Source organism: Stegostoma tigrinum, chromosome 44, assembly GCF_030684315.1.
Source record: "Stegostoma tigrinum isolate sSteTig4 chromosome 44, sSteTig4.hap1, whole genome shotgun sequence".
NCBI classification, from domain to species: domain Eukaryota; kingdom Metazoa; phylum Chordata; class Chondrichthyes; order Orectolobiformes; family Stegostomatidae; genus Stegostoma; species Stegostoma tigrinum.
Genome location: NC_081397.1, coordinates 14,778,302 through 14,806,148, shown reverse-complemented (window position 1 = coordinate 14,806,148; position 27,847 = coordinate 14,778,302). Strand labels below are relative to the sequence as shown.

Sequence of the window (27,847 nt, the reverse complement as noted above, 5' to 3'; positions counted from 1 at the left end):
ATTAAATACTAATGTGGGAGATTATGCTTCAGTGTCGTAGGGGATTGGTGTTTCTGCATCTGCAACATTATCCAGTGCGGCTCCCTGTCCTTACAGCAGGAAGCGATTACATCAGAGGCAGGTCAGACTAGGTTTGTCACACTTATACCTGTTATTTCTGTGTTTATAACCTGTAATGTTACATCTGTTTTTTTCTCTATTTCTCTTTCTCCACAGGTGCTAAAAGGCCTGCTGAGTTTCTCCAGCACTTTCAGTGTTTATAACCTATAATATTAACTCTCTTTCTCTCTCTCTGCACAGATGCTGCCCGACCTGGTAAGTTCTTCCAGTACTTTCTGCTTTTGCTTTAGATCTCCAGCAGCCCTTAGTTTTTGTGTCATCAAGACTGCGATTCAGATCATCGCAGTCCCAGTCCATGTCAGCATAGATTGTCTGTCTATTTATTTTCAGAGATAATCTGTTTTTAACAGCACAGGATGGGAAAATGGTGTTTGTAATACTTTCAGCAGAGGAGGGTTAGTGAAACAGACCAGTGATGGTGCAAAGGGCAAAGGGGTTATTAATTCTGCAGAAAGGTAAATAGTGATATAAAATGGGGATGTAGTGTGGTGACGGGAATGGAGAGTAACTGTGGCTTGGTGAGCTGTGGAATTTGCTTCACTTTCTCCAGTGATTTCTGTTTCAGTCACAGATGTTGCTGGTTTAAAGGCTGACAGCCCTGACAATATATCATCGTCATGATGCTTGCAGGGGTCTATTCAGCCTGGGTGCTGACTGCTGAACTCTGATAAAGCTCAGCTTGCAAAGACGTTGTCGGGCTGATGTGGGGTTTCCTTTTCAGAGGCCGAGGGGTGTCTGCTCAAAGTGGTGCCACCGCTCGTGATGTTTACAGTAGCCCCCAGAGGGTGGAGATTGAATGGAACATTGAGTGGAAACTGCATCAAAACAGCAACACAGCTGTTCCCTCTGCCACTACATTTCCCTTTTCTCGTTCAGAACCAAAGAAGAAACACACTCAACTTTCTGACAGTGTGCCAGTGGGAAAATCAACACATTCCAGGCGGCCAGTTCTGTGAGGATGGAAGGCTGGTGCACAGCGGCAGCAAGCAATCTGGAAAGCTCACAGGATGTTCTGGCTCATAGTGAGGGGAACTGAATGTAAGGGTCGCGAGGTTATGCTTCAGTTCTAGAGGAGATTGGTGTTTCCACATCTGCAGTACTGTACGGTGTTGCTCAACTATCCTCATAGAAGGATGTTAATGCGTTGGAAACAGTTTAGAGAAGGTTTGTCACACTTAGACCAGTTATTTCTGTGTTTATAACCTGTAACATTAACTCTGTCTTATTCCTCTGTCTGTCTCCATGGATGCTGCCAGATCTGCTGAGTTTCTCCAGAACTTTCTGTTTTTGTTAGATCTCCAGCATTCCCCATAGTTTTTGTGTTTATGAATACTGTGATTCAGATCATTGTATTCCTGGTCCTGTCCCAGCACTCATCGTCTGAACATTTTTTTTTGTTTTAAAAACCCTGTGATGTCAAAACCAGACGGTCAGTGGCGCGGTGTGGATGTGCTGAACACTGGAAATATCAGTTCAACGCTTTTAGACGGTGTGTCCAAAAGTTGTCTGCATGCAAACTGGCGATGCTGCTGCATTCCTTTCTGATTCAGGAGTGTCAGCCTGAGGATTGGGCGGGGGGTGGGGGAACAAAAACAAGAAACAGATGTGATGGGAGAGGCGGGAACAGAGTTAATGTCACAGTTTCTAAAGGCAGAACGCGCTGGAGAAACTCGGGCAGAAGAGAGAGAAAGAGAAACAAAGTTAACTTTTGAGTGCAGCGAACTCTCCGAACCGAGAGGGGTGGGAAAAGTCGGGGTTTTAATAGTTTGGACAGAGGAGGGGGGAGTGGAACAGATCAGTGATGGTGCAGGACAAAGGTGTTAACTGTGGCAAAAGGGGACTCGACATAACGGGGGCATGTTAAGGCCGGGGCGATGCAGAGGAATTGTGTCTTGGTGGGCTGCGAAATTTGCTTTGCTTTCACTTTCTCCAGTGATGCCGACTTCAGCCACAAATGTTGCAAGTTGAACAGCAGAAAGAGACGTGACGATATATCATTGTCACGCCAGCTACAGAAATCTGTACAACCTCTGCACTGGCCGCTGAACTCTGCTGAAGCGCAGCTTGCAAACACCTTGCAGGGCTGATATGGGCTTCCTCCTCGCGGGTGGCGGGCCGGGGGGTGGGGGGAGGTGTTGAGAGTGTCTGGGTGCCACGTCTTGGGGAGGTTTCCTGTCTCTCAGTCTCGAAGCTGGCGGTCAGACAGATGCTGGCTGCATTTTCTCTCCAATCTCAGAAGCAGCGAGGACTCCGGGCATGGGGACTGGCCGAGGGACGCATTCACGCTGTGCTTAGATCTGCTTCGAATACGAAATTCCCAGCGAACAGGGAACAGACTGATTCCGGACAGCGACATGAACTGGAGTCACAGAGTCATGTATCACGGAACGAGGTCCTTCGGCCCAACTTGTCCATCGCGACCAGGTTTCCTAATGGCCCACGTCTGTTTCTCTCCCCACAGATGCTGGTCGACCTGCTGCGTTTCTCCAGTGATTTTTGTATTTCCTTTCCAAGGGGAGCGCTGCTCTCCCAGAGTCAGCGCCAGTTTTGTGGTTCAAATTGGTACAAATTGGTCACGTTTCTCAGTCCAGATTCTGCTTGTTCTCTGACAGACCAGGGTTGAGGAAAACTTGCATCCACACTGGGGATGGGAATTAGGATTTGTGGTTGCTATCTGTGGGGGTAGAATCGTCCTATGCTTTATTATGGTGGAGCATCGAACAGTACAACACAGGAACAGGCCTTTCGGCCCACATTGTCCGTGCCGACCCATGATGCCATTCTAGACTATCAGTGTGAGGTGATTCATTTTGAACCAATGGCAGATAGATTAGGGTGTTTTCTAGGTGGAATGAAGTGAAATACAATGAATATTCAAAGAGCCTGTTGGAGTGGACTGGGTGCATATATCGTTACAATGTCACAAACAGGTTCAGAAAATAACCAAGAGCTGATGGAATGAGACAAAGATAAAGGCAAAGAACAGGAACCCACCAAGACTGCACCAACACATGATGCCTTTCTAACCTGAAACCCCTTTGCCTCCAGGCTGTCCCTATCCCTGTATTCCCAGCCTGGTCATGTATCTGTCAAGGTGCCTGTTAAATGAAGCTGTTGTATCTGCCTCCACCATCACCTCTGGCAGGGCATTGCAGACACTTACCACCCTCTGTGTAAAAAAGAAAACTGCCTCTCACATCTCCTTTAAACTCTCCCCCTTTTACCTGAAACCCGTGTCTGTTAGAAATGGACATTAATTCCCTGGGAAGAAAAATCTCCGACTATCCATTCTATCTGTGGTTGCTCCTCATCCTTCAACTTCCAGGTGAAAACAGATTGAGTTTGTCCAATCTCTCCTCTTGGTTAATGTCGTGGTGAAGTGTTTCTATACCTGCTTCAAATCATTCACATCCCCCTGGTAGTGTGGCTACCAGAGCTGTCCACAATATTCCAAATGGGGACTGACTCATGTTCAATACAGCTTGTCTTTATATCGAGAGGACAGGAGTACAAGGACTCAGGAAATAACGCTGCAGTTGTACAAAACCCTGTTTAGACCCCACTTGGAGCAGTTCTGAGAACCACACTTTAGGAAGGACAGATTGGCCTTGGAGAGAGTACAATGTTCATTTACAAGCACGATACCTGGGCCTTAGGGGCTAAGTTATGAGTAGATTTTACACAAATGAGGCCGGTTTTCTCCAGAATTTAGAAGGTCAAAGGTGACCTGATCAAACATGTTGACAGGAAGAGACAAGGTGGGTAAAGACAAACTATTTCCACTGTTCAGGGATTCTAGAAATGGGGAGGACATTGTCTGAGAATTAGAACCAGACTGTTCAGGAGAGACATTGGGAAGTACTTCTGCACACGAAGGGAGGGAGAGGTTTGGAAATCCCTCCGACAAACGGCATTGGATGCTGGGTCAGTTGTTAGTTTTCAGTCTGAGTGGGATCAATATTTGTTCAGCAACAATATGCAGGGGATAGGGCCAAAGGCCCAGAAATGGAGCTTGGCCGCAGATCAGCCATTGCATGGTGGAACAGGCTGGAAGGGCTGAATGGTCTGTTCCTGTACCTTTGAATGGAACAATTTCGTTGGAAGTGCTCAAAAAGTATGGAGAGAGCAGCCTCCTTTTGCCGTTTCTAAACTTATTGTCTTCTGTTCCAGGTGAATGTGTGAGAAAGAAGGCATCAATGTAGCAGGCACCAGGTCACACTGAATTGGGCTGATGTCCTGCAAAACCACATCAGGAATGTTGCAGGTCTCTGTACCTCTGATTCTCTGTAAGTATGTGTTACAGGGGAACCTTGTTCCTGACATACTCGTGCTGTTCTCTGGTTACATGAGGTTAAATTCTGCAGCAGAAAACACCCAACACTTCCTTCTCAGTTGCCAGAAAGAGAGGGAAAATTACCCTGGCCAACATAAAAATGAAACTTGGCAGACATAAGGACGGAAAAATAGTTGGGAGTCTGTATTACAGCATTTCGCGAGAGAGTGAGAGAGAGAGAGAAAGGAAAGATGAGCATTTCAGGTTACTGTCCTTTGATTCCAAAATAATATTATTCAATCTTCTCAGAAAAGGATGCAAGTTATGCACACACGTGCACTAGGATCTGAAAATGTTGATTTGTGGATGGATCAGTATAATTTTATTATCTGCAAAGGGAAACACAGTCTCCAACAATATAGGGGGGAGATATCTAACTAATCAGAGAATGAAAATACCATCTCTTTTCATCAGCATGAGGAGACTTACCAGGATGTTGCTTTGAGGGCTGGAGAGTTTCAGTGATGAAGAGAGATTGGACAGACTGGGGTTGTTTTCCTCAGAGTGGAGGAGTTTGAAAAAGAGTGCCATGATTAACATACAAAATGAAAAGGGGCATTCATAGGTTAGACAGAAGTAACTTCTCCCTGATGAGAGAGGGATCGAGACCAGTTTGGGGACTTAGATTGATGTTAAGGGGCAGAAGGTTTAGAGGGGATGTGAGTAAAATCTTTTTTAACCGAGAGATCATAAAACCGTAAGACATAGGAGCAGAAATTAGGCCATTTGGACCGTCAAGTCTGCTCTGCCAGTCAATCATGGCTGATAACATCCACAACCCCTTCTCCTGCTTTCTCCCCATATCCCTTGATCCCCCTGATAATTAAGAACCTATCTGTCTCAATATGAAATAAACTCAATAACCCGGCCTCCACAGCCTTCTGTGGCAGTGAATTCCATAGATTCACCACTCTCTGGCTGAGGATGTTTGTCCTTATCTCCCTTATAAAGGGCCTTCCTTTTCCTCTAAGGCTGTGCCCTTGGGTCCTAGTCTTTCTTACCAATGGAAACATCTTCCCAACATCCACTCTGTCCAGGCTGTTCAGTATTCTGAAAGCTTCAATTAGACGTCCCCTCATTCTTCTAAACTCCAATGAGTATCGTCACAAAGTACTGGAGCATTCCTCATATGTTAAGCTGCGCATTCCCAGGACCATTCTCATGAGCCTGCTCTGAAGCTGATCTCGGGCCAGTCCATCCTTCCTGAGATATGGGGCCCAAAAATGCACACAATACTCCAAGTGTGGCCTTATAAAGTTTCAGTAGTTCATCCCTGCTTTTATATTCATGTCCTCGCAAAATAAAAGCCAACATTGCATTTGCCTTCCTGAGTACTGACTCAAGCTGCAAGTTTACCTTGAGAGAATCCTGGACTAGAACTCAGAAGTCTCCTTACACTTCAGACTTCTGAATTTTCTCCCCATTTAGAAAATAGTCCATGCTTTCATTCTTCTTACCAAAGTGCATTCCCTTCCACTTGTCCATGTTGTACTCCATCTGCTAGTTCTTTGCCCACTTTCCTAACCTGTCCAAATCTTTCTGCAGCTTTGCCATCTCCTCATCACTACCTGTCCCTCCACCTATCTTTGTATCATCTGCAAACTTAGCCAGAATGCCCACAGTAGCTTTATCTGGATAATTAATGTACAAAATGAAAATTTGTGTCTCCCACATTGACCTTTGCGGAACACCACTTGTCACCAGCTGCCATCCTGAAGAAGACCCCATTAACCCCACTCTCTGCTTTCTGCCAGACGGCCAATTATCTATTCATGCCAGCACCATGCCTCTAACACCATGGACCCTTATCTTACTTAGCAGCCTCCTGTGTGGCACATCACCAAAGTCCTTCTTGAAGTCCTGGTAGATAACATCCATTGGTTCTCCTTGGTCTACCCTGTTCATTACTTGCTCAAAGAATTACAGCAGATTTTGTCAGGCATGAACTCCCGTTCCTGAAACCATGCTGACTTTGCCCTATTTTACCATACAATTCCAAATATTCAGAAATCTCATCCTTTACAATGGGCTCCAAAGTCTTCCCAAATGCACTTTATTGTTTAAAAACCTAGAAATGTGGAGTCCTTTGCTTGGTTATGAAGAATGGCATGGTGAATGGGAACCGAAAGAGAGATAAAATAGGAGGGGAAGATGCGGGGATAAATAAAAGACGAAGGGTACAAAGCACAAGTTGAAGGGGGATTGAAACAAGGGCGAGAAACCAATGGTGCCACCATGCACTTCATGTCAATTCCTATTTTTGCCTCCACTTCAATGAGATTTAACAGTTACCGGTGCCCATTGAGTTACCGAAAGGGCATATGCTGTTTCTCTGCTGCTTCCGCACTCATTGCTTTGACATTGTCTTTACTTTGCCATTTCCAGGACACTGTCACAAATAATGACATTTGCATTTCAATTCCCTTCTGTTTTCCAGTGAATCTCGCTCTCTGTGGGAACACCCAAGGTAGGAGGGAACTGCTGATTTCTTGAATAATTGTTTGGAAATTTGAAGTCTTGCTGTACAATCTTTTAAGCGACCTTTTCCAAAACATCCTTCAAATGGGACTTGATCCCAGTCCTTCAGGTCCGGAGTTAGAGATACTCTCTCAAAGATTGGGCACCAGAATCATTTTCAACTCTTTTCCTGTGTGGATACGCCACCAGTTTCAATGAGGATCAGTGACCAGTTTCATTGACTTGGTCACATTGGACAGAGACCATTCAGTAAATCTGCACAACGTTTAACTCCACCACAATACTTCAAATGGGTGTGAGACTTCAAACAGGTTGTTTTGGAAGAAGAAATCAAATTTGTGATTATTTTGGAAAGTAGAACAAAAGAACGAAGTATTATTTAATTGGAGAGAAACTGCAGAAAGCTCCAATGCAAAAGGGCTGGTAGCAGGGGGAAGGGACTTGTGCATGAAACTGAGAAAGCTCGCACATGGGGCAGCACATAATCAAGAAGGGCTTATGGAGTATTGACCATTATTTCAAGGGGGCTGGGGTATAAGAGTAGGGATGTCTTCTTGCAACTGTACAGGTGCTGATGAAATCATAACTGGTGCACTGTGATCAGTTTTGCTCCCGTTAAGCAAACATTTCATTTCATTGGAGGCAATTCAGAGAGGGTTCATTTGGGCTGGACCTTGGTCTGGAAAGATTGTCTCAGGAGAAAAGACTAAAAATGTTGGGACTATACTCACTGGAATTCAGAAGAATGAGAGGTGGTGTCATTGAAACATATAGAGGTTTGGCAGTGTCAATGCCAAGAGGATGTTGCCCCATCATGGGAGAGTATAGGAGCAGAGGATACAGTCTCAAAATAATGAGGCACCAATTGGAGACTAAGATAATCTCAGAGATATACAGCACAGAAACAGGCCCTTCCAGCGACATTGACCAAATGTGGACTTGCCTAATAACAGCTCCTTCCAACTATCACTCTCTGATACTGTTGCCTAATAATGGCATAATTTGCACTCCCCCAATTTATTAACTTCCTTCAATCTCCTGGTTTATCCTTGTTCATAGCTATCTTAAAACATAAGCACCTGTGATCACTGTTTCCAAAAGGCACTCCAACTGAATGGCCTCTCACCTGGCCAGGCTCATTAGCCAATACAAGATCCAATATGGACCCTCTTCTAGTGCAGTTTTAGACATTAAGACATTGGAGCAGAAGTTAGGCCGTTCAGCCCATTGAAACTGCTCCACTATTCAATCACGGCTGATAAGTTTCTCAACTCCTTTCTCCTGCCTTCTGTACATAACCTTTGATCCCCTTGACAATCAAGAATCTACCTCTCTCTGGCCTGGCCTCCACAGCCTTATGTAACAATGAATTCCATAGATTCATCACTCTCTGGCTGAAGAAATTTCTCCTCATTCTTTACGCCAAGGTTGTGCCCTCAGGTCCTCATCTGGTCCTGCCAATGGAAACATATTTCCAATGTTCACTCTAGCCAGGCCTTTCAGTATTTTGTAAGTTTCAGTTTGATACCCAGTTATCCTTCAAAACACCACTGATAAATATTTAGAGTCCACAAACATTCCTCATATGTTAAGCCTTTCATTCCTGGATCATTCTCGTGAACCTCCTCTGGACCCACTCCAGGGCCAGTGTATCTTTCCTGACATATGGGGCCCAAAATTTCTCACAGTAATCTCAATGTGGATTGAGAAGAGCCTTATATTGCTTCAAAATTACATCTCCGCTTTTATGTTCCAGTCCTCACAAAATAAATGCCAACATTTCATTTGCCTTCCTAACCACCAACTCAACTTGCAAGTTTACCTTAGGAAAATCTGGACGAGGATTCCCAAGTCCCTCTGCACTTCAGATTTCTGAATTTTCTCCCTGTCTGGAAAAATAGTCTATACTTTTATTCTTCCTACCAAAGTGAATGATCCCATACTTGCCAGATTGTATTTCATCTACAGATCCTTTGCCCACTGTCCTGACCTGTCTAAATCCTTTTGCAGCCTTCCCACCTCCTCAGTACTACCTGTGGCCCCACCTATCTTTGTATCATCGCTAAACTTAGACAGAATGCCCTTAGTTCCTTCATTTAGGTCATTGCTTCATAAAGTGAAGACCTTGTGACTGACCCTTGTAGATCTCGACTTGTCACTGGCTACCATCCAAGTAGGACCCTTTTATCACCGCTCTCTCTCCTTCCTGCCAGGCAGCCAATCTTCTATTCATGCTGGTACCTTGCCTCCAACACCATAGTCCCTTATCTTCCTCAGCAACCTTTTGTGCAGCACCTTGCCAAAGGCCTTCTGCCAGTCTAGGTCGGTAACATCTATTGCTTCTCCTTGGTCTAACCTGTCTGTTACTGCCACAAAAAATTCTAACAGATTTGCCAGGTAACCATGCTGGCTGTGTCCTATTTTACCATGCACTTCCAAGTATTCAGAAATGCAATTCTTCACAATACGCTCAAAATCTTACCAATGGCCGAGGTCAGGCCAATCAGCCTGTAATTTCCCACCTTTTGCCTTACTCCCTTCTTAAACTGAGGTTACACTCGTGATTTTCCAGTCCTCTGGCTCCGTCCCTGTCTCCAGTGATTCCTGAAAGACCACAACTAACACCTCCACTATCTCTTCAGCTATCTCACTCAGAACTGTGGGGTGTAGTCCATCTGGTCCAGGTGATTTATCCACCTTCAGTCCATTCAGTTTTTCTTGCACCTTCTCCTTGGTGAGGGCCACCATACTCATCTCTGCCGTCCCACTGACTCTCTTGAATTTTTGGATGTTGATTGTGACTTGCACCTTGAAGACTGATGCAAAGTGTTTATTCAGTTCTTCAGCCATTTCTTTGTTCCCCATTACTACTGATTGACCATCATTTTCCAGCAGACCAAAGCCCATTTTTGCCTCTCTTTAGCCATTTATATGTTGAAAGAAACTCTTGCAATCTTCCTTTATATTGCTGGTTCCCTTGCCTATTTCTTGTATTGGATGTAACTAAGTACAAAACAATAAGGGAAACAATATTTCATGGAAACATTGTTAGCAATTACAGACCTTCATAGAAGAAGTAGGGAAATAAAGAAATAAGGTAATAGTTAACATTGAAGTATTTCTTAATATAAACTAGAAAAATAAAGGAATCAAGTGAAAACTTCAGCAGTTTTTAATGAGTACTTGCTGGGCCCTAGTCCCCTCTGTACAGCTCGCACTCTGAGGGAACTCAGCTGCCTAGCCTCATGGCTACCGCTGCAAATGCCCAGGAACCCTCCTCACTGCTTGTTCTTCCCACATCGGGCTGTGATACCATCGCAGCCGCTGCTGCTGCCTCTGATCTCCTGCTGCCCGTGGAACATGCCCAGGCAGAAGCTGCTGGCAGTTCTGGTCACTGGGTAGGCAGGTCTAGGCCCGAAACACCAGCTTTCTTGCTCCTAAGATGCTGCTTGGCCTGCTGTGTTCATCCAGCTCCACACCATATTATGTGGCATTGGGGCCTGCTTTCTCCACCAGCTATCTCGGACGTTGGGTTTGAGAGATTGCTATGGGCTGCTGAATGCCTCCCACCCCGGGCTGGGAAGCCACCACACCGAGCTGAGAGAAAGCCTCGCTGTGTTCACGCTGAGACCAGGAGAAGAATACAGAAAAAAAACACAAAGACAGAAAAGAGGAAAATGAAAAAAGAGAATGAAATGGTCAGAGCGGATGGGCCCTGGCTGAAATGCTCGGCTCGGTCGCCATCTTGAAGTGGGTTCGTAAAAGAAGGAGAGACTTTAAAATTGTCACGTGTGCTGACCAAGGAGGAATTGTTCTTGGTCCAAAAATGGAAAGTATTTCACTTACACATGAAACTGGTGGGTATTATCACTGTGTGCTATATAGTGCATGGTCAAAAGCGAAATTGTTGAAGATGTCATCACTGCTAAGTGAACTTCGAATTTCATTTACATAGAAAGGCCCATGAAAGTGGAGTGTACAGTATTCAAGAAACAAACAACAGAACAGTGTAGGAACAGGCCCTTAAGCCCAAAAGGCTGTGCCAACACATGATGCCTTACTGAGCTGAACCCTTTCCCTCGAAGCTGTCCATATCCCTCTATTCCTTGACTGGCCATGTACCTGTAAAGATGCCTCTTAAATGCTGCTGTTGTATCCACCTCCACCACCTCCTCTGGCAGTGCATTGAAGGCACTTACCGAACTTTGTGTAAAAAGAACTTGCCTCTCACACCTCCTTTAAACTTTTCCCCCATTACCTAGAACGTACATCGCTTGTAGAATCGACAGGCTGAATTACCCCATTCTGATCCTACATCTTCTGGACCTTCAGTACAGGTTTGGTCCCCTGACCTGAGGAGGAGCCATAAGACCCGAAGTAACAGGAACAGTATTATGCCATTTGGCCATCGATTCCTCTCCACCTTTCAACATGATCATGACCTCATGACCTCATTCTGATCCTACATCTTATAATCTTCAGGTCTTATGTCACTGAAAGGTGGAGGGGACTCAATGGTCAAATGCCATCCTTGCGCTCCTGTTTCTTGTGGTCATAGAATGATAAAATCCCGACATTGCGGAAGCAGGCCTTTCAGCCCATCAAGTCCACACTGACCCTCTGAAGTGCAACTACCCAGACCCAGGGCCATCCCATCTCTAACCCTGTATTTCCCATGGCTAATCCACCTGAGCCGGTACACCCTTGGACGCATTATGAGCAATTTGCCAGGGCCAATCTATCTAACCTGCACATCTTTGGACTGTGGGAGGAAACTGGAGCACCTCAAGGAAACTCTCACACAAAGGGAGAGCGTGCAATCTCCACGCAGTCACCCAACGGTGGAATCGATCCTGTGTTGCTAGGGCTATGCAGCATCAGTGCGAGCCACTGAGCCTCCCTGATGCCCTGTTTTATGGATCATCCTCAGGTCAGGAGAGCAAATCGATCTTCAACACTCCATCTAAGTTGCAAAAAGATTGACAGTAGTTGTCTGAGATAACAAAGTGTGGAGCTGGATGAACACAGAAGGCCAAGCAGCATCTGAGGAGCACAAAATGTGACATTTCAGGCCTCGACCCTTCATCAGCTTTTGTGCTGCTAAGGTGCTGCTGAGCCTGCTGTGTTCATCCAGCTCCACACTTTGTTATCTCGGATTCTCCAGCATCTGAAGTTCCCATTATCTCTGACAGTAGTTGTCTGGGCTGGATTGTATAAAATATTGGGAATAGGTTGGCAGGACTGATGCTTGAAAATCCATTTTGGAAACAATGTGATAACGAATGTTGCAGGAGCAGTTCCCAGTGTAATGATGTGACTTTGCTTTCGATCTTAGCTGGACGAGTGGCTTTCTATGTTGTCCCAGTTTCACCTTTGGAAGGAGAGACACTGGAACTGAATTGTCAGTGCCAATACTATTATTGGTGGACAAAGCAGGACTTTACCTTTTATAGAAATGGAAAGAAGATCCATTCAATGAAGTCTACAACAGATGAATTTTCATATCGCATTAAAGTAAAAAGCACCGATGACAGTGGATTGTACAGTTGCAAAATTGATGGGTCAGAATCACAACATGTTCACGTTCAAGTTCAAGGTACGTACCTGATATTCCATTCTGTGGTAGGCAATGTGCATATTTCTCTTGATTTTTAATTTAAACACTGGAGGTATTCTAAGTCACAAAGTACAGCAGAATCTCTTTATTCCATCCTGTCTGTACTGCTAAAGTGACACGAGTTCTTTTGTCCCCAGCGCGAGGCCTCCACAACCTTGAACGTTCTGACACTTGAAGTGCTCATCCAAGTATTGTTTAAGTATTTGGGAGTTTCCTACCTCAACGACCGTCCCAGGCAGTGCATTCCACATTCCCACCATCCTCTGGGTATTACAAGCCTCAAGTTTCCCTCTAAATCTAGTGCCTTTCAATTTAAAAGGATGTCCTGCCTTGTTATTGGCCGTTTGAATAAGGGGAAAACCTGCTTCTTACTCCAAGATAATAAAATGTGAGGCTGGATGAACACAGCAGGCCAAGCAGCATCTCAGGAGCACAAAAGCTGACGTTTCGGGCCTAGACCCTTCTTCAGAGAGGGGGATGGGGGGAGGGAACTGGAATAAATAGGGAGAGAGGGGGAGGCGGACCGAAGATGGAGAGCAAAGAAGATAGGTGGAGAGGGTGTAGGTGGGGAGGTAGGGAGGGGATAGGTCAGTCCAGGGAAGACGGACAGGTCAAGGAGGTGGGATGAGGTTAGTAGGTAGCTGGGGGTGCGGCTGGGGGTGGGAGGAAGGGATGGGTGAGAGGAAGAACCGGTTAGGGAGGCAGAGACAGGTTGGACTGGTTTTGGGATGCAGTGGGTGGGGGGGAAGAGCTGGGCTGGTTGTGTGGTGCAGTGGGGGGAGGGGATGAACTGGGCTGGTTTAGGGATGCAGTGGGGGAAGGGGAGATTTTGAAACTGGTGAAGTCCACATTGATACCATATGGCTGCAGGGTTCCCAGGCGGAATATGAGTTGCTGTTCCTGCAACCTTCGGGTGGCATCATTGTGGCAGTGCAGGAGGCCCATGATGGACATGTCATCAAGAGAATGGGAGGGGGAGTGGAAATGGTTTGCGACTGGGAGGTGCAGTTGTTTGTTGCGAACTGAGCGGAGGTGTTCTGCAAAGCGGTCCCCAAGCCTCCGCTTGGTTTCCCCAATGTAGAGAAAGCCGCACCGGGTACAGTGGATGCAGTATACCACATTGGCAGATGTGCAGGTGAACCTCTGCTTAATGTGGAATGTCATCTTGGGGCCTGGGATGGGGGTGAGGGAGGAGGTGTGGGGACAAGTGTAGCATTTCCTGCGGTTGCAGGGGAAGGTGCCGGGTGTGGTGGGGTTGGAGGGCAGTGTGGAGCGAACAAGGGAGTCACGGAGAGAGTGGTCTCTCCGGAAAGCAGACAGGGGTGGGGATGGAAAAATGTCTTGGGTGGTGGGGTGCCTACTGGATGCCTACTGCATCCACTGTACCCGGTGCGGCTTTCTCTACATTGGGGAAACCAAGCGGAGGCTTGGGGACCGCTTTGCAGAACACCTCCGCTCAGTTCGCAACAAACAACTGCACCTCCCAGTCGCAAACCATTTCCACTCCCCCTCCCATTCTCTTGATGACATGTCCATCATGGGCCTCCTGCACTGCCACAATGATGCCACCCGAAGGTTGCAGGAACAGCAACTCATATTCCGCCTGGGAACCCTGCAGCCATATGGTATCAATGTGGACTTCACCAGTTTCAAAATCTCCCCTTCCCCCACTGCATCCCTAAACCAGCCCAGTTCATCCCCTCCCCCCACTGCACCACACAACCAGCCCAGCTCTTCCCCCCCACCCACTGCATCCCAAAACCAGTCCAACCTGTCTCTGCCTCCCTAACCGGTTCTTCCTCTCACCCATCCCTTCCTCCCACCCCCAGCCGCACCCCCAGCTACCTACTAACCTCATCCCACCTCCTTGACCTGTCCGTCTTCCCTGGACTGACCTATCCCCTCCCTACCTCCCCACCTACACCCTCTCCACCTATCTTCTTTGCTCTCCATCTTCGGTCCGCCTCCCCCTCTCTCCCTATTTATTCCAGTTCCCTCCCCCCATCGCCCTCTCTGAAGAAGGGTCTAGGCCCGAAACGTCAGCTTTTGTGCTCCTGAGATGCTGCTTGGCCTGCTGTGTTCATCCAGCCTCACATTTTATTATCTTGGAATCTCCAGCATCTGCAGTTCCCATTATCTCTGCTTCTTACTCCCTCTGTTTATGCCCCTCATCATCTTACACACCCCAATCAGGCCCCCCCTCAGCCTTCTCTTCTCCAAAGAAAACAGCCCGAGTTTACCCAGTCTCTCTTCATCGCCGAAATGCTCCAGCCCAGGCAACGTACTGGGGAATCTCCTCTGCAACTCTTCCAGTGCAATCACATCCTTTCTGCGGTGATCCGGACTGCCACACAGTGCTCCAGCTGTGGCCTCACCAAAGTCGTATTCAGCTCCAACATCACCTCCGCACTTTGAAAATCTATGCCTTCACTGACAAAGGCTAATGTCCCATATGCCTTCTTAATGGCCCTGTTAACCCAAACTGCCTTTAATGGTTTGTGAGCAATGGCAAAGGTAGTAAAGTCACTGTGGTCCCACTGTCCCATTAGTGAGGGAGGGGAGTAGGAGGTGGTTTAACCTGAGGGTCACCACACCTCAGGCAAGGGGAGATTCTGAGAAAGAGGTTCCATTGTGGTCACTCCAGCCAGTGTGGGATTTGAACCACACACTGTTGGAACAATTGTGGATCACAGACCAGCTAACCAGCCAACTGAGCTACCCAACGCACAGCAATGGAATCTTCTCTCATCCTTCTAAACTCTGACCAACCTGCTCAGTCTCCCCTCATTAGACAAGCCTTTGTCTCTGTGTAGCTGAGAAAGTTGCAATCTGTCGATGTGACCCATGTCAATCATTGTGATCCATCATCACTAAATAGGGTCATACAATCACACAGCACAGAAACGTGCCCTTTATCCTAACTCACCCACGCTGACCAGGTTTCCCAAAGTGAACTTGTCTCATTTGCCTGTGTTTGGCCCATATCCCTCGAAACATTTCCAATCGTGTATCCATCCAAATGTCTTTAAATGTTGTAATTGTCCTCACCTCCACCACTTCCTCTGGCAGTTCCTTCCATGCATGCACCTCCCGCTCTGTGAGAAAGTTACCCCTCAGGTCCCTTTTAAATCTTTCCCCTGTTACCTTAAACCTCCAGGTTTGGATTGCCCTCACGTGGGAATTTGATTATTTACCTTATCTATGCCCCTCATGATTTTATACACCTCAAAGGTGACCCATCTGCTTCCAATGCTTCAGCTGATGCACCCTCTCCCAATAGCTCAATTCCCTTTTGTTTTTTGGAATCCTGGGATGGGAGCAAGGCAAATGTTTATCCTCCTCATGTCTTTAAATAACTTTGTCCTATGGTCTTTCTCTACCTCTGTGTCAATATGAGGTATTTGAACTGGAAAGGCTTGGAGGGCAACAGACCAAATGGTTGTGAATGGAAGATTAGCTTAGGAAACTGGGTCAGCATGGACGAGTTGGGCAGAAGGGCCTGATTCTATGTTTTTTTTATGGCTTTGAGACAGAATTTCATATTTGGAAAGCAAAAGAAGGATAATGTTTTGCACTGTCCCCTGACATTTGTCACTAAATGCCCACCTTCTTTGCCCCTCATCACTGCTGTGCCTTTCGGTCTGTGACTATAACAGTTGATAGATGAGCCCCGACTGTGTGTTACATTCCAGAACGCTTTGCCAAGCCCGTACTGAGGGTGGAGCCGGCAGCTGAAGTATTTGAGGGGCTCCGGGTCACGCTGACGTGCATTGCTCGGAGAGCACGGCGCTCCATCTGGCTTCACTACACATTTTACAGAGATGGCAGCGCCCTGGAGACAGCGCCGGATGCTGGCGGTGTGTACACGATCAACGCAGCAGCTGCAAACGTTTCTGGGAATTACGCCTGTGAAGCGATCGAGACAAATTCTGATCTGTGGAAGAGGAGCGACAATGTTCACATTTCCGTTAAAGGTAAGTATCTGTCATTATTGCAGAGTCTCCAGCACAAATTAAAGGCCTTTCAGCCCATTGAGTCAGAAACAGCCACCTCACTATTCTCTAATCCCCATTTCCCCAGCACTTGGCCCCAGAGCATTGGCATCGTGAGGGAGCATTTAAACACTTCTTCAATGTGATGAGGGTTTCTGTCTCTCCCACCCTTACTGGCAGTGAGTTCCACATTCGGTGAGTGAAAGTGTTTTTCCTCACAACGCCTCTAAACTTCCTGCCCCTTATCTTTAATGTCTATGCCCACTGCCTGGGCCATTGGTCCCTCTACCAAAGGGAAAACAAGTTTCTTCCTGTATTCTCGACCTATGCTCTTCATCATTTTATACCTCTCAATAATGTCTCCCTGTCTCAATCTCCACGGATGTAAGGAGAACAATCCTAGTCTGTTCAATCTCTCTCCATCACTGAAACTCTCCATCCCCCTCCTGATAAATCTCCCTCTGCACCCTCTCCCAGTGCTAACACATCCCTCCAACAATGTGGAGAATGGGTGAACCAGACACAACGCTCTCACTGTGGTTGCACGTTTTCATTCCAAACGTGTTGTGGTCATCACCAAATCTGAGCTTCACCTGACATGTTGCTAACCGCCTTCATTGACCTTGAAGGAGGTTAGGAGTCTCCCGTGCTGACTCTGTCTCAGGATTTTCTTGCTCTCATTCTAATCACTGAGCTTTCCCAAGCTCAGACACTCTACAGCTCAAACGGAAACATGTCCTTTTGCTTTCCAGAGGCATTCGCTGTCCCTAAGCTGACCGTGTATCCTGAGGGACAGCTAGTTGATGGTCAATGGTTTAAGCTGATGTGCTTGGTTGAAGAGAATCTCTCCGAAGCTTCCTTGCGGTACAGCTTTTACAGAAATGGGATCCCTATCCAGTCTCCGTCCGACCACAGCAATTCCATCTCTGAGCCAGCTCGTCCGGCCGACTCGGGTACTTACCATTGCGAAGTTACGGGCAGTAAGGTGCGGAAACGCAGTAATCAGCTCCATTTGTCCATCAGGCGTGAGTACCGTTTATTATTGTTCCTTTCTTTAAACTGTGAAGGATTCAAAGTAGAGACAGATTATCATCATTCCCCACATCCACAGCCATATATTAGAGCTGTAGAGACAAACAGCACAGGGTAATGAGTCACCCATTTAGGATTGATATGTGGAGAAATGTTTTCACCTCGAGAGTGGGAAGCCTGTGGGATTCACTTCCCCAGAAAATTATGGAAATTATTATACGGGAGTTGGCCATTTGGCCCTTCCAGCCTGTTCTGTCCGCGCAATGGGATCATGGATGATCACCTGACACAGTTCACTGCCCCCCACTGTCCCCTTGGCCCATGTGAACTCTATCCAACTCCTTCCTGAACAGCAAGCAATGTTCTCAGCCCAAACACATTCTGTGACAAAGAATTCCACAGGATTTCCACTCTCCCAGTGAAGACATTTGCCCCCATCTCAGTCCTACCCTGTCTCCTTTAGACAATGAGCCCACAGCCTGAAACATCCCTCTGTACAATTAGGGATGGGCAATAAATGCTGGATTACCCAGTGACACACATCCAAAGACTGAACATACAAAAATGGATATGAGAATGGATGTGATTGTGATTAAGTTCTTAGATGAGTTTGCAATTAACTCTGCCAAGCAAAGGGACCTAACATTTGTTTATATTTGCAGGAATTCCAGTGTCAAAGCCAGAACTAGTAATTCAATCAGGAAAGGAGCTAATCGAAGGAGATATGGCATCCTTAATCTGTTCAGTCTCCAATGGCTCTCTGCCGATTTATTACCAATTCTACAAGGGCTCAAGTGTGGAGCTGTACTGGGAGCTTTCCAACAGTACTAAGCTTGTTTACAACATTGAAACCATCAGCAGAAAAGACAAAGGGATTTACCATTGCTCGGTGAGAAATGAGGTGACAGGCCCTTTGCACAGTGAAGACATAGAGATCACAGTGATAGGTGAGTTCAGAAGGACTCTCTCCCAAAGAGTAACTGATCCATCGGCTCAGGGACCACTGCTGATGAGATCTCTCAAAACTAGTGTATTGTCATTGAAGACGTCACTTTGGATTAAAGTGACACAGCCTTGGATATTAGAGTCATCGAGATATCCAGTATGGAACAGGCCCTTCAGCCGAACTTGTCCACGCCGAACAGGTTTCCCAAAAAGTCCCATTTGCCTGCATTTGGCAATTTCTTTTGAATGTTGTCATTACCGCTACCATTTCCTCTCGCAGCTCATTCCATATGTGCACCACCCTCTGTGTGAAAATGTTTCCCCTCACATACCTTTCCTATCTCAGCTTATCCAGTGCCCTTTAGATTTAGCCCCCACTACCCTGGGGAGAAGTCCTCGGCTTTATCACCTTACATATTCCCCTCAGGATTTTATAAACCTCTCTGAGGTCACCCCTCAGCCTCCAATGTGTCAGAAATAAAACCCCCAGCCTATCCAGCCTCTCGTTATAATTCAAACTTTCTAGTCTCGGTGACATCCTTCTAAAGGTTTTTGGCACCATTCCCTGCTTCAGAACAACTTTCCGTAGCAGGGTGAACAGAATTGTACACAGTACAATTACCAAGAACATCCTAAGATTCAATGCCTCCCATCGTTCTTCCAAACTCCAGCCAATATAGTTTTCTCCTCGCCCATGATAGCTTCTACACCATCTGATGCTCGATCATTCTTGTTGCTGCCATATCTATTCCAGCTCGTACAGAGCTATATCACCCACACTGCTTCCCTCCCTGTCATTTCCAAAAATCATGCACCCGCTGAATATTTGGTTAGATATTTTGCTGGAGAACCAACACCTGCCCCATCTCTTCTGATCTTCTGTCCAAAATATAAAGGTGTGTTATGTTAATGAGCAAAGTGTTGATTTTGGGCAGAATACCAGGCATTTAGAGTGTGAAGGGAGGTGATTGGTCAAGTGTTGATGATTGTCAGGGTGAGGTTTGGGCTTGGTATTTTTCAGGGTGTATTTTTAAAATCACAATTTGGAAAGAACTTTGTCAGAAGACTGCATTTCTGAGAAGAGACTGACTTACACGACCTATTTCGAAGGCAATTCGAAGTAATTCCCCTCACTTTTGTTTCGGAATCACACAGAGTTCCATGCTGGGTAAGGATGGCTGGTTTCCTTCTCCCAACAACAGCATTTTGTCTCTGTTCAGCATGATTTCATGAGCCATTCAGTTTCACCATTACTGAGACAGTAGGAACTGCCGATGCTGGAGAATCTGAGATAACACCATTTTATCTCAGTTTCACCATTACTGAGCTTGTTTCTCACTTCCCGATTCTAAAAATGAACTGAACTTAAATTATATACAAGAAACAGTGTGCAATCTTTGGTGAACGATGACAGGCAGGCCTACTCCATTGGGAGTTATGTATTCACATGTGGGACATGGGCAATGCAGTCCCCGTCCCACGTTGCCCCGCTTTGAGAAGGTGGTGGTGAGTTGCCTTGTTGAATCACTGCATCCATGTGCTATCAGTTGACCCACATTGCCCTTAGGGTGAGAATTTGAAATGTGGAGCTGGCTTAAGGAACAGATATTGCATGTCCTTGACAGGTATGTTCCTGTCAGGCAGGGAGGAAGTGATGAGGGAAGGGAACTGTGGTTTACTAAAGAAATTGTATCTCTTGGTAAGTGGAAGAGGGAGGCTTATGTGACAATGAGATGAGATGGTTCAGATGGGGCGATGGAGAGTTACAGATTAGCTAGGAAGGATTTAAAGAGACAGTTAAGAAGAGCAAGGGGGGGACATGAGCAGACATTGCTGGGTAAAATAAAGGAGAACCCTAAAGTTTTTTATAGGTATGTGAGGAATAAGAGGATGACTAGGTTAGGAATAGGGCCAGTCAAAGACAGAAGTGGGAAGTTGTGTATGGATCCTGTGGAGATTGGAGTGGTGCTAAATGATTATTTCTCATCTGTTTTCACTGAGGAACAGGAGAATATTGTAGAACAGATGACTGAGTTACGGGCTACGAGAATTGAAAGGATTAAGGTGAGTAAGGAGGAGGTGTTATCAATTCTAGAAGGTGTGAACATAGATAAATCCCCTGGGCTAGATGGAATTTTTCCAAAGATTGCCTGGGACGCTAGGGAGGAGGTGGCGCAGCTTTTGGCCTTGACCTTTAAGTCCTCATTGTCGACAGGTTTAGTGCCAGAGGACTGGAGGGTTGCAAATGTTGTACCCTTGTTCAAGAAGGGCAGTAGGGATGACCCAGACAATTATAGACCTGTGAGCCTTACGTCTGTTGTAGGAAAAATTTTGGAAAGGTTGAGAAGAGATAGGATTTATAATAATCTAGCAAACAACAATTTGATTGGAGATAGTCAACATGGATTTGTCAAGGGCAGGTCGTATCTCACAAACCTCGTTGAGTTTTTTGAGAAGGTTACCAAGCATATGGATGAAGTTCGGCAGTTGATGTGGTGTACATGGACTTCAGTAAAACCTTTGATAAGGTTCCACATGATAGGCTATTGGAGAAAATACAGAGGCACGGGATTGAGGGAGAATTAGCAATTTGGATTAGAAACTGGCTTTCTGTAAGAAGGCAATGAGTGGTGGTTGATGGAAAATATTCAGCCTGGAGTCCGATTACTAGTGGTGTGCTTCAAGGATCTGTTTTGGGACCACTGCTGTTTGTCATTTTACGAAATGACTTGGATGCAGGCATAGGTGGATGGATTCGTAAGTTCGCAGATAACACTAAAGTCAGTGGAGTGGTGGACAGTTTGGAAGAATGTTGCAAGTTGCAGGGAGACTTGGATAAACTGCAGAATTGGGCCGAAAGGTCGCAAATGGAGTATAATACGGGTAAATGTGAGGTGATTCACTTTGGGAGGAATAATAGGAAGGCAGAATACCATGTCAATGGAAGGATTCTTGGTAGTGTGGATTTGCAGAGGGATCTTGGTGTCCATGTACATAGATCCCTGAAAGTTGCCACACAGGTTGACAGTGCTGTTAAAAAGGCTTAACGTGTTTTAGGTTTTATTGGTCGAGGGACTGAGTTCCAAAGCCGTGATGTCATGCTGCAACTGTACAAAACGCTAGTGTGGTCTCATTTGGAATATTGTGTGCAGTTCTGGTCACCCCATTAAAGGAAGGATGTGGAAGCATTGGAAAAGGTGCAGAGGAGATTTACCAGGATGTTGCCTGGTCTGGAGCGCAGGCCTTATGAAGAAAGGCTGAGGAACTTGGGTCTGTTCTCATTGGAGAGAAGGAGGCTAAGAGGAGATTTACTAGAGACATACAAGATGATCAGAGGATTAGATAGGGTGGACAGTGAGAGTCTTTTTCCGTGCATGATGACTTCAGCTTGTACAAGGGGGCATAGCTACAAATTGAGGGGTGATAGATATAAGACAGATGTCAGAGACAGGCTTTTTACACAGAGAGTGGTGAGGACGTGGAGAACCCTGCCTGCCAATGTAGTGAACTCAGCCACATTAGGGGCATTTAAACAGTCCTTAGATAAGCATAAGGATAATGATGGGATAGCGTATCAGAGATAATGGGAACTGCAGATGCTGGAGAATCCAAGATAATAAAACGTGAGGCTGGATGAACACAGCAGGCCCAGCAACATCTCAGGAGCACAAAAGCTGACGTTTCGGGCCTTGACCCTTCATCAGAGAGGGGGATGGAGTGAGGGTTCTGGAACAAATAGGGAGAGAGGGGGAGGCGGACCGAAGATGGAGAGAAAAGAAGATAGATGGGGAGGAGAGTATAGGTGGGGAGGTAGGGAGGGGATAGGTCAGTCCAGGGAAGACGGACAGGTCAAGGAGGTGGGATGAGGTTAGTAGGTAGGAGATGGAGGTGCGGCTTGGGGTGGGAGGAAGGGATGGGTGAGAGGAAGAACAGGTTAGGGAGGCAGAGACAGGTTGGACTGGTTTTGGGATGCAGTGGGTGGAGGGGAAGAGCTGGGCTGGTTGTGTGGTGCAGTGGGGGTAGGGGACGAACTGGGCTGGTTTTGGGATGCGGTGGGGGAAGGGGAGATTTTGAAGCTGGTGAAGTCCACATTGATACCATTGGGCTGCAGGGTTCCCAAGCGGAATTTGAGTTGCTGTTCCTGCAACCTTTGGGTGGCATCATTGTGGCACTGCAGGAGGCCCATGATGGACATGTCATCTAAAGAATGGGAGGGGGAGTGGAAATGGTTTGCGACTGGGAGGTGCAGTTGTTTGTTGCGAACTGAGCGGAGGTGTTCTGCAAAGCGGTCCCCAAGCCTCCGCTTGGTTTCCCCAATGTAGAGGAAGCCACACCGGGTACAGTGGATGCAGTATACCACATTGGCAGATGTGCAGGTGAACCTCTGCTTAATGTGGAATGTCATCTTGGGGCCTGGGGTAGGGGTGAGGGAGGAGGTGTGGGGGCAAGTGTAGCATTTCCTGCGGTTGCAGGGGAAGGTGCTGGGTGTGGTGGGGTTGGAAGACAGTGTGGAGCGAACAAGGGAGTCACGGAGAGAGTGGTCTCCCCGGAAAGCAGACAAGGGTGGGGATGGAAAAATGTCTTGGGTGGTGGGGTCGGATTGCAGATGGCGGAAGTGTCGGAGGATGATGCGTTCTATCCGGAGTTTGGTGGGGTGGTGTGTGAGAACGAGGGGGATCCTCTTTGGTCGGTTGTGGCGGGGACGGGGTGTGAGGGATGTGTTGCGGATGTGTACCCGGTGTGGCATCCTCTACATTGGGGAAACCAAGCGGAGGCTTGGGGACCACTTTGCAGAACACCTCCGCTCAGTTCGCAACAAACAACTGCACCTCCCAGTCGCAAACCATTTCCACTCCCCCTCCCATTCTTTAGATGACATGTCCATCATGGGCCTCCTGCAGTGCCACAATGATGCCACCCAAAGGTTGCAGGAACAGCAACTCTAATTCCGCTTGCAGCCCAATGGTATCAATGTGGACTTCACCAGCTTCAAAATCTCCCCCTCCCCCACTGCATCCCTAAACCAGCCCAGTTCGTCTCCTCCCTCCACTGCACCACACAACCAGCCCAGCTCTTCCCCTCCCCCCACTGCATCCCAAAACCAGTCCAACCTGTCTCTGCCTCCCTAACCTGTTCTTCCTCTCACCCATCCCTTCCTCCCACCCCAAGCCGCACCTCCATCTCCTACCTACTAACCTCATCCCACCTCCTTGACCTGTCTGTCTTCCCTGGACTGACCTATCCCCTCCCTACCTCCCCACCTATACTCTCCTCCCCACCTACCTTCTTTTCTCTCTATCTTCCGCCCGCCTCCCCCTCTCTCCCTATTTATTCCAGAACCCTCACCCCATTCCCCTCTCTGATGAAGGGTCTAGGCCCGAAACGTCAGCTTTTGTGCTCCTGAGATGCTGCTGGGCCTGCTGTGTTCATCGAGCCTCACATTTTATTATCTATTGATGGGATAGTGTTGGGGGGTGGACTTAGATTAGTTCACAAGCCGGCGCAATATCGAGGGCTGAATGGGCCTGTTCTGTGCTGTATTGTTCTCTGTTCTATATTCTATTATGGCCCGGTAACACTGAAGAAACGTCCGATATGTTTCCATTTCAAGATGCTGAGTAGCTCACAGGGGAATTTGTACTGGTGTTCCCATATATCTGCTGCTCTTGTCCTTCTGGATGGAAGTGGCTGTGGAGTTGCAAGATGCTGCTGAGAATCTTTGGTGAATTTCAGTGTGTAGATGGTACACACTGCTGCAACTGTGTGTCAGTGATGTAGGGATTAGATGTTTGGGGATGTGGCAATCAAGTGGGAGTAGCTTTTTCTATGGATGGTGTTGAGCTTCTCAAGAGTTGTTGGAGCTGCCTCCAACCAGGCAAGTAGGGAGTATTCCATCACACTACTGACTTGTGTAATGTCGATGTTGGGCAGGAATTGGTGTGTCAGGAGGTGAATTGCTCACTGCCGGATTCCGAACCTCTGACCTGCTCCTATAGTCACAGTATTTATTTGGGTAGTCTGATTTAGTTTCTGGTCAATGATAAACTCTAGGACGTTGATAGTGGGGAATTCAGTGATGGTCAGACCATTGAATGTCAAGGGCAATGGTTAGATTCTGGAGTACTGTGTACATTTCTGGTCACCTTACTGCAGGAAGGGTGTGATAGCACTGGAGGGGGTACAGAAGACGGGGTACAGAACCAGGTTGTTTCCTGGGTTGGAACAAGTGAGCTGTAAGGAGAGAGTAGATAGGCTGGGATGGTTTCCTTTAGAGCAGGGAAGGCTGCAGAGGGTCATGAATGAGGTGCATCAGATTATGAGGGGGGTGGACAGGGTGAATGGAGAGCATCTGTTCCCCTTGGTTGAGAGGTCAGTCATGAAGGGGCACAGATTTAGTGTAAGGGACAGGAGATTCTGAGGGGATTTGACAGAAAAAAATCTTTTTCACTCCGAGGTTCATGCAAATGGGACGAGAGTGGCGAGCAGAAACCTAAAATAAACGTTTAAAATATATTTGGAGGAGCACTGGTCACACCATAACATTTCAGGATATGGGGCCAGGGTGGGAAATTGGAATTAGCGCACCTTTAGGGATAGTTATTGTCAGTGCAGACGCAATGGGCCGAAGGGCCTGTTCCACGCTGTATGACGCAATGGTCACATTCCCCAAGGGTGTTGGCCGTGTGAGGGCATTCAGTGATGGTAGCGCCATTAACATCACGGGCTCAATGGTTAGATTCTCTGTTAATGGTAACCCCCAGGATGTTAATACTGAGGGAAGCAGCAACGGCAACGCCATTGAACATCGGGGGCGCGATGGTTAGATTTTCTTTCTCTCAATGATAATCTCCAAAATGTTGATAATTGGGGAGAATTGAAGCTCTCCATTAGATTTTAAATCCATCAAACTGCTTCACTCCCTTTCAAATTATTTGCATTAAACTGGTCCCCACTGACAGCCTCAATCGATGGGCGAACTCCATGGTTTTGAACTCTGTGTGTTTTCTCCTCAGTTCCTGTCTCAGATGCTGTGCTGATACCCCGCACCAACGGGACTGAGATACAGCCCGGGGACCGCCTTGTTCTCCGGTGCCTGGTGAGGGAAGGCACTGAGCCCCAGTTCATTTGGTACCGAGACAACGTGCCGCTGAGGAACGGCAGTGCGAGCTCCCATGTGACTGCCGATGGTGGTGAGCTGGTTATTCATTCATTCCGGAGAGACAGTGTCGGGAGGTATCACTGTGCAGCGATCAACACAGGAACCGACGGCACCATTTTTAACGTGACCAGCGACTATATCGAATTCACGCTGCGAGGTAACAGTGACAGTCAGATCAGACACAGACAGAGCACAGGGAAAGGCCATTCGCTCCATCCAGTCCGTGCCAGTCAGAAACAATTAACCATCTCAGTTAGGAAGGTGACGTGAGGTTATTAATCCAGCTGCCTGGGTCATTTTCCCGGGATCCCAGTTCAAATCCCGCTCATACCCGATGGTAGAATTTGAGCGCAATAAAAATCTGGAAGTGTAAATCTTATGGAGAAGGGCGTGCAGAGGGGATTCACCAGGACGTTGCCCTGGGGTGGTGCATTTCAGCGATGAAGAGAGGCTCAGTAAACTCAGGCTGTTTTCTTTGGAGCAGGGAATGCTGAGGGGGAACTGATAGAGGTGTGTCAGTCTGTGTGGCACAGGGACTGCTGTGTAGGGGTGAGGAAGCAGCTGCTCCCCTGGGTGGAAGTGTAAATAACAAGGGCAGCATCATTTGAAAGTGAAAGGCAGGAGGTTGAGAGGGGGTTTGAGGATTGTCTCACCCACAGGGCTGTGGGGGCTCGGAGGGTAGTTGAGGTGGGAAACCTCGCAGCCTTTAAAGAGAACTTGAATGAAACTCGACGTGCCATAACATTCCAGGCTGTAGGGGGCCGAGTGCAGGAAAGTGGGTTCAGTGCAGGGAGCTCAATGGGCTCAATTCTTCCGTGTTTTCCATCCCCCCGTGGGTGGCAGGGAGTTACGTACCTGCAGGGGTTGGTCACTCTGATGCTGACCGTGTGCCTCACACAGGGCTGATGCGGTAACACTTCCCGCTGAGTTTGTTAACGTGAGCCGGATGTTGTTGGATTTCAGCTCGGAGTTATTCCACGGAGATCGCGGCCTCGCTCGTCCCAGTTCTGCTGTTCGCCGGCCTGATCGCGTCGGCGTGGTTCATCCACCGGAGGGGGCACACAGGTCTGTAACTTCCCACGGGGATCGGGTTTGTTCCCCGGGGCATGGCACTGCCGTCCCCACCCCAATGTAACCTTTGCCGCTGGACAGGGTTGGGGTGGGGGACCCGGGGAAGGAGGTGTTGGGTCAGGAACTGGGGTAGACCGTGTTCCTGACAGTAGGAGGGAGAGCACTCACCAAGTTAGCCTCCTGGATCGGGTAAATGTGACCAATACTGCCACTCTGTGTTACCTCAGAGAAGAGGAGAGGCATAAGATCGTGTGAATCAGGAACAGGAGGAGGCCATTCAGCCCCCTCAAATCCTTGCTCCACTAATCCTCACCCTAACTTAAACTCAACCCTACCGCTAAATTAAATCTTTGTCCTAAACCGAGCTCTCATACTCATTCTAATCTTGCCTCTCAGCCAAATGCTAACTAAAACTAATAACTAACCCAAGCCTTAAGCCTAGCCGTAGACTGAACACTGACCCTCACCCGAACCCTCGCCTCACCACCTTAAACCGAACCTTCATGCTGAACCAACCTTAACCCTAACGCTGGCCCAACCCATAACCCAAAACCTAACCATGACCCTAATCCTGATCTGAATCCTAACACTAACCTTAAACTGAATACTAACCCTCACCATAAAACAATCCTTAACCTCATGCTAACCCTAACTCTGGCCTTGGCCCTCACTCAGACACTAACTAAACCCTCACCTAATCCCTGTCACAAGTGGTTAATGTGCATTCAGATGGGTTTGATGATTCTCATCTATTGATGTGTTTGCTCTCTGCTTATGACTGAGAAAGGGCTTTGCAGCTCCTGTCTGGAACAGCACAAAGCTACTGTCCAATACGCTAAGAATGTTATCTCTCTACCTGCAGGCAATTCCTCACCTGTGTCACAGCCCAAGAGGTAAGGGGATGAAACTGCAAATTTTATATTTGCCATTGTTTATCCTGATTCCCCTTCATCAGGGAGCGACAACGAGCAGAAGAACTGAGAGAGGGAGCTTGGGTATTGCCTTATCCTTTTAATATGAGCCTGACAAACCAGGAAACAATACTCCTGGAAAGTCCCAGGTGGCTTTTATTCATTCACAGGGGTGTGCGTGTCACTGAC

The 27,847-nt window shown here is 47.3% G+C and overlaps 1 protein-coding gene across 1 annotated transcript; it reads left to right on the top strand.

Annotated features, from left to right (window-relative positions):
• Positions 1-3: 3 nt before the first annotated feature.
• Positions 4-27,728, top strand: LOC132207159 (Fc receptor-like protein 3). Its single transcript, XM_059642334.1, has 10 exons — positions 4-121; positions 4,291-4,406; positions 6,891-6,920; positions 12,267-12,527; positions 16,241-16,522; positions 17,293-17,565; positions 18,235-18,519; positions 25,531-25,833; positions 26,640-26,741; positions 27,703-27,728. Exons 2-10 carry the CDS (start codon positions 4,352-4,354, stop codon positions 27,726-27,728), a joined length of 1,617 nt encoding a protein of 538 aa, XP_059498317.1. The 5' UTR covers positions 4-121; positions 4,291-4,351.
• The last annotated feature ends 119 nt before the right edge of the window (positions 27,729-27,847 follow it).

Bases quoted from the DNA above. Each gene is read 5' to 3' on its own strand.
- LOC132207159 (XM_059642334.1), top strand. From the start codon at position 4,352: ATGTCCTGCAAAACCACATCAGGAATGTTGCAGGTCTCTGTACCTCTG. The intron at 4,407-6,890 runs GTAAGTATGTGT...TCTGTTTTCCAG, and splicing joins CTCTGTACCTCTGATTCTCT to TGAATCTCGCTCTCTGTGGG. The intron at 16,523-17,292 runs GTAAGTATCTGT...TTTGCTTTCCAG, and splicing joins TGTTCACATTTCCGTTAAAG to AGGCATTCGCTGTCCCTAAG.